Source organism: Anoplophora glabripennis, unplaced genomic scaffold (assembly GCF_000390285.2).
Source record: "Anoplophora glabripennis isolate ALB-LARVAE unplaced genomic scaffold, Agla_2.0 scaffold14, whole genome shotgun sequence".
In the NCBI taxonomy this organism is placed as follows: domain Eukaryota; kingdom Metazoa; phylum Arthropoda; class Insecta; order Coleoptera; family Cerambycidae; genus Anoplophora; species Anoplophora glabripennis.
This window is the reverse complement of record NW_019416352.1, coordinates 1,582,698-1,589,597: the sequence shown is the minus strand read 5'-3', so window position 1 is coordinate 1,589,597 and position 6,900 is coordinate 1,582,698. Positions and strand designations below refer to the sequence as shown.

Genomic DNA, 6,900 nt, shown 5'->3' with positions numbered 1-6,900 from the left:
TCAGAAACTACTAAAGATATGATAAATCTGACACCACGTTCTCGAGCTCGATTTTCATGGCAAACTCGACTGCCAAATCAGAAATTTGCTATCTTCATTTGTTTCTGAGTTACAGGGCGTTTCTCGTTATTGTGACACTTTTGAACATGTCTGTATCTCAGCTGTTAAATAAGTTAGAGTTAAAGTGAAAACTGCTCAAGACTAATTCTTTGGCGTAAAATTGAATGCCGATATTAGATTTTTAGTAGGTCTTAAGATTCCGGAGTTATGACCCAAAGTTATAATTTTTTAAATGGAAATCGTAGCTGGTTATGACCTAAAAAATTGCAGATTTTTTTTTGCTTTTCAGCAATATACCACATGCTATAGTTATTTCTCCAAACACAGAAGGTACGGGGTGTTTTATATATACATTCGATCCTTTTTTACATTTTAACATGGCTGGCTGTGAAAATACATACAAAACTATAATTCTTACTTTTACAAAACTCATATCTGTTATAAAAATATGACGTTTATTTAAAATATATATTACAGATAAGAAAAGACAGAGTTTTCAAATTTTTATTCCACTTCAACTGAAGTTACAATATTAAACGTAAATTAGACAATAGTAAGTACCTACATCAATAAAAACTTTCAAAAATGATAGCTAAATTTTCAAATTGCCGTCGCACAACTGTCACACATTTCACGCATCTTCTGGCAACGCTTCGGGTAGCATTCATATGTACCTATTCGTATAGGTATTTGAAATATTATTAAAAGGAATTTTAAATATAATGTCTTTTAGAAAACCTCAAAGGAAAAAGTCCAACGGACTCAAATCAGGTAACCTAGCTGGCCATCTGATCGGTCCGTTTGTTCCTATCCACCTATCTCCTAAAATTTCGTTAGTGTTATATTATCACACGAGTATATGTTGTGCATTTAAAATAAATGTCATATTTTTACAACAGATATGACTTTTGTAAAAGTAAGAATTATAGTTTTATATGTATTTTCATAGCCGGTTATATTAAAAAGGAAAACAATATATAATTTATATATGAAACACCCCGTATCTCCCGTGTTTGTAAAAATAAGTATAGCATGTGATATATTGCTGAAAAGCGGAAAAAAATCTATTTAACAGCTGAGATACAGACATGTTAAAAAGTGTCACAATAATGAGAAACGCCCTGTAACTCAGAAACAAATGAAGATAGCAAATTTCCAATCTAACAGTCGAGTTTGCCATGAAAATCGAGCTCGAGAACGTGGTGTCACATTTATCATATCTTTAGTAGTTTCTGAAATACCCTGAATTGCCATCGAAAATGGGCCAGCCTGTACATAGTGTACGGATCTATAAAATTGTTTATATTTGAAATTACTCTATTACTGAGTTTTTTCTTATTATTTTGACATGTCCCTGGAGTTTGGTACGATTATTCCGACTCACCCTGTATTTGCACCATAAGCGAAGTGAAACTAAGTCCATCACAGTATGATGGAGCAAAAAAATGTCAAAAATGTGGGCGATAAAGTTCTTTTGTCTATTTTGCAGGAAAATCCAAAATTCTGGCTTCTTCGACCTTATGGAGCTTGTTTGTATTCAGTGTATTATTTTTTATAACCAACACCTTTACGAAAAAGAAGTCTGTTCGCTACAATGCTCTAGATAGCGAATATCTTGTATCTAAATCTACTAACAAAGTAAAAAATTCAACAAGAGCACGTCATGAAAGAAGATGAGAAAACAATATTGATCGTTAATATTCCTAAATCAAAATGAATAGCACCAGATTGTAAATTCAGAAATATATTTGTACCTTCATAGGAGACATTTATTTATAGCTAAGATCACCACACACAGTACATTATATTTCATAATATGGGAAAGAATTCAACCGAAGTTGGAGAAATGCCCTAGCGAAATACAGTCCTAACCTTACAAGGATGGAAATCTTCCACTGCAGCGAAAGACTACCTGCAGAACACCACTTTCCGGTCTTATAATGTAAAATATTCTCTTCTTGGTCCTTACCTTATTCCAACGTCCGGTTCTTCATCAGTACCATTTCTAGTTACATAGCTGTAACAACAGGTTGGTGGTTCTTCGTCTTCGTCATATATTTCATTCTCCCCATTTATATGCAGATAAGCAGTATTATTTACAACAGTGGTAGACGTTAAAAGTTCGGAGTCTGTACAACTCGTATAGTTTTGAGGAACGAAAACTTCTTTGGCCTCCTTGCTAAACGTGGGAAAGGAGGGTATCTTGCATTCATTTGTGATTAATATGAAGGCTACAATTACAAGAGATTACAACATGTTTGTAAAAACAATTTGTTGACTTACTAGTGTCCGACGACACTACGATCGTTTTGAAAATAATGATTAATAATAATGTAAGTACGTACATTGCTGCTGCCACCAACTAATTTAACTTTTAAGAGCGAAGTGATATTTATGTTACACAAACATTGAATTTTATGTTCAGAGTCGGAATAAGAACGTTTAATTTGACATATTAAATCAATTATATCAATTTAGTAGTCAATCGCATAGACATGGCTATCAGTTTGTAAAAAGTGATACGGAATGGTTACTACAACACGTCAACTTTCCTAAAAGTGTTCACCAATCGCTGCCATCACCTAAAGACAAACCAGTTCCTCATCTTGGTAGACCTACAAAATCGTTCAACGCATATAGCGAAAAAATAGAAAGGGGACCCTTCGTTGAGTCGGTTTTCTTAGAACAACTGTCTATATCTACTGAAATTAAATTATGTGAAGGAAGACAGCAGGAATGAAAAAAAAGAGAAGTGAAACTTGTGCAAAATTGTTAAGGAATTATCAGAAACATCACAGAGTCGAGATACCAAAATAAAAAAAGGATGAAAATTTCAACAAACTCAAATAACGTATATTGAAAGAATATATATTTGGTAGCACATACCAAGTAACAGGCATACAATTTTATACCAGGGTACTAATTATATTCTTCCATAGGTAAAGAAGGATAAGAGGCTTGAAATAAAAACAAGAATGTATGAAGAACAGTTCACATGAAAAACCTCACGCATCGACACAGTCAGTGAGACATTTTTGTATGAAACATCACCAATATTATTAAGAAATGTTTCTTAAAATGAAAAACTGTATGCACAATGTCAATGTCGATACTTTACTTTTTTATGCCTGATTCCAGATTTGTCCAGTAGTAAAGCGTTTTTTTTTTTAATGTGATATACGACAAAATGTTATTGAGAAACATTTTGAGGCTTTTGAGGTATATTTAACGGTTTTTGAGATGAAGTGTTTAGAGGTACAATCTATAAAATTTCATGAACTTGCAGAAGGTTTTTGATCTCAAGACGACTTTACTGAAAAAAATAAAGGATAAAATGCATAATGTCAGTCTTGAAATACATTGTATTAATTTCGAAACGCACTACCGGGTATTAAAGCAGCTTCAAAATATATCAAAATCCCTCGAATGGGCTTTAACATTCTTCTGAAATACATATTTCGTAGAAGTTATGTTTCTTTGAAGGATTCTAAAGCCACTTCGAGGATTTTTTTTGTATTTTCGAGCTCGTTTGATGAATGATTCGTACCGAAATAATTATTACATCGTAAAAAGACCTAGATATTTAAAAAGAAATTATTACAGCATTTTTACTCTGCTTATTTTATTCAATTAATCAATTTAGTAAAATAAATTAGGTACCTACACACTATTATTTATATTTGTGACTATTCCTATACAGTATGTTACTGTCTCTGAGGAAAATAAATGTATTTTNTTTCAAACATTTTGGTTTTGTGCTGATTTTTTTTAAGCTGTTGTAATTTTAACCATTGAGTATGATTTTTTTGACTGCATTAGGAGCTCCACTAGTTGGAATCTGATTTTTTCCACAGTTCAATAACTTGGTCAACTGAATTTTTAGCATTTTGTTTGATTGAACACTTTAAAACTTTCAGTTGATAGAATAACACACTCATAACCTCTTTCACTGTTGGTAACTTACGTTCCAAAATTTTTTGCATAGGTATACCGATCAAACGAATTTCCTTATCCATTATAGGTTAATTAATAATAAATAAATTTATGTAGTGATTATAAGACTTATTTGTAATAATAATAAACTATCTTATCACGTATACGAGATCATGAGTTTTAGAATAATTGAAAATGCAGTACGAAACGTATTGATACTAAAGATAAGTTGAGAATAAAAAACATCGATGGCGTTAGTTTCACAAGACAAACAGAAGTAATGAAATTCAAAACAAAAATCCCCTAGAACGAAAAATTTTATGTATATTTTGTGGAAAAAAGTTTTGAAATGCGTTTTGAACACACGCTTTCAAAAAAAAATAACAACACGATAGCGATTTTAAATTATTAGAGGTAAAATTTATAAAAATATTATCAGAATAAAAGTTTCAAATAAATTTTCGACAAAGTACTTCTCTATAATGGTTACTTTTACGATAGAAATTCAAATTTGTATAAATTTCCCTGAAACTCATAAAGTAAATTGAAATTTTCCGAATTATTAATCAAAAACTGTTAAAATTGGCGTGCATTGAACTTTGACGATGAATATCTTTTAAACGCTTTATTTAATCGACTAATCATAAGAGACCATTTTTGTAGAGCAGTTAATTTCCTACAACACTATGAATAGCGCATTTCATTACGATTTTTTGTTAACGAGTTATAAAATTCATAAGCAAAACAGAAATTTGTCTTAAAATAATCAAACTTCAACTTTTAATATCTTTTAAACGGTGAGGTTTGCGAAAAAATTGTAAGAAACCTTTTTTGTAGAGCGTTCAATTTCCTACAAGTATATGAGGAGATATATTTTTAACGAATAGTTGATAGAGAGATATGATTTTTTTTTTTAATACTGAGGAAAAAATGGAAAACTGTATAGCGGAGGATCTTCCTATTAAAATTAAGAGCTCATATGTGGAGAGAATTTTCTATAGGTGCCTAGCAACCTATTTTTCAGAGTATAAAGTAAAAAAAATAGTCGATTTTTTTGACCCACTCTAAAGTACATGTTTATTGAAAACACTTCAAGATTGAAACCAATGTGTTTACAGCACCGGCCTGAATGACTTTTTGAATAGATCCATATTACCTTCGGTTTCGGGTCCAGCGCAATAGGGCATGCCTTCTTTCCTAGTCACATTCAGAGTTTCAGCAGCCTCTACGTACGGTTTGAAGTAGTAGTCAGTTGGTGGCTTCTGAAACCCTTTTATATTATAATTGAAAGTTGAAATATCAGCCCAGTCCTCGGCGTAGGCAGTCACATATCCCAACTTTTGAAAGTCGTACCATATCATTGGACATTCGTCTAGCGCGCCAACTTCCCTGGGATTGCACTTTGAGTACGTTTGCCTCAAATTTAGACCCGACAAGAGGGCCATGCAATTGGGAAAGGTGTTGTCGTCTACTTTGTTGTACGCTATGAAGTCTGTGAATTTGTTGTTAAGTAAGAATTTTCTCGTCAGTGGCATGGTTCTGTTGAAGTTTATTCTGGAGACGCTGTCGATTACCAAGATCAATACGCTGATAGGTGTGTTGTGGGTGTTCGTTATGGATTGCTTCTTCCACACTTCTTCGGTGATGGTGATGGGATTGTGGACGTTTTCGTATACGAGGTTAGAGTCCTTTTCGCATTTTACCATGACTGTGGCACTTTCAAGTCGTACAGTCGTGTTGAAATGAGTACATTCGGATACACTGAAATAATAAAATTCGAAAGTAAAATTAAACATACAAAATAGAGTTTCTTTAAAATTTTCAAGTTAACCTTGAATCTTAAGATTAAAGTCAAATCCAAGGACACCAGCACATTGGTTTCTTGATATTGTACAAGATTTATCTAAAACTTTTTTGAAGGAACACAATACTGAAAAGTTATTGGAGAATTCAGGTCTTTTTGGGACCCTGTATAAGATATAATTTGAGAGTTTGAGAGTACGTTAAAGAAGAAATGAAACTTAAAAAATATTGCAAAACTTGGAGAAAAATTTGCTTCATTCTCGTTATTACCCAGTAAATATCATAAAAAAAATAAAAATGTATGCTGTGACATTAACCTGAGTTTATGAGTTTCGATGGATTCGAATTTTGAGGCGTCAGAAGCAGAAAACAAAATTCGACAACAAAGGACCCCACACAAACCTTATGGAAAATGGCTTTCGGTCAAAATGGCCGAAATAGAAATATGATATAGCTCTCACCTTCCTGAACAAAAGTTGTCAATGGCCCAAAGCGATCCTATGTGTTGGTTTAAAGATATACAGGGTGGGCCACCAGTAACGCCTCGGTCGCTAGTGACCAAACGGCAAATGTTACAGAAACCTGTTTAGGTGGGTATGTGTAGGTTGATTACGGCTACATTTTAAAAATATTTTGAGATATACAGGGTGTCCAGGAAAAGCGTACCATATCAAAGTTATGTTTTTTTAAATGGAACACCCTGTATTTTACTGCATTTTTGAAAGCACCGTAAAAAAATAGGTGAACTTTATTAAAGGTTCTGCATACCTAGGACTTACAGTTTGTGAGATATTTCAATTTAAGTGAAAATGCAGGCATAGCGTAGAAATTTAATATTAGCAATAAAAAAATAATTTTAAGGAAGCAGCTTTGGAGGGTCTATTTTAGATCCTTGAAGTTATAAATTGTTATATTTGTCGTCACTTAGTATTATACAGGGTGTTCAAAAAACTGCTGAATACTTCTCTCAACTTTAAACAGCAATAACTTGGTTATTTTAAATGGAACACCCAGTATATTTTTACTTTGGGAGTTGGGAAATTTAAAACTCTTTCAAACTGTGTATAGGTTCCCTATACCTATCTCTAACGGTATTGGAGATAT

General features: G+C 32.6%; 1 protein-coding gene across 1 annotated transcript in view; it reads right to left on the bottom strand.

The window, feature by feature from the left end:
• Positions 1 to 2,419, bottom strand: part of LOC108904033 — a 10,251-nt gene extending 7,832 nt beyond the window's left edge. Inside the window, exons 1-2 of the mRNA XM_023454217.1 lie at positions 2,344 to 2,419; positions 2,030 to 2,291 (exon numbers count right to left, since the gene is read on the bottom strand). Of these exons, the coding sequence (XP_023309985.1) occupies positions 2,030 to 2,291; positions 2,344 to 2,407 (326 nt within the window). The 5' untranslated portion in view covers positions 2,408 to 2,419. The remainder of the gene's footprint in view (positions 1 to 2,029; positions 2,292 to 2,343) is intronic.
• Between the last annotated feature and the right edge of the window lie 4,481 nt (positions 2,420 to 6,900).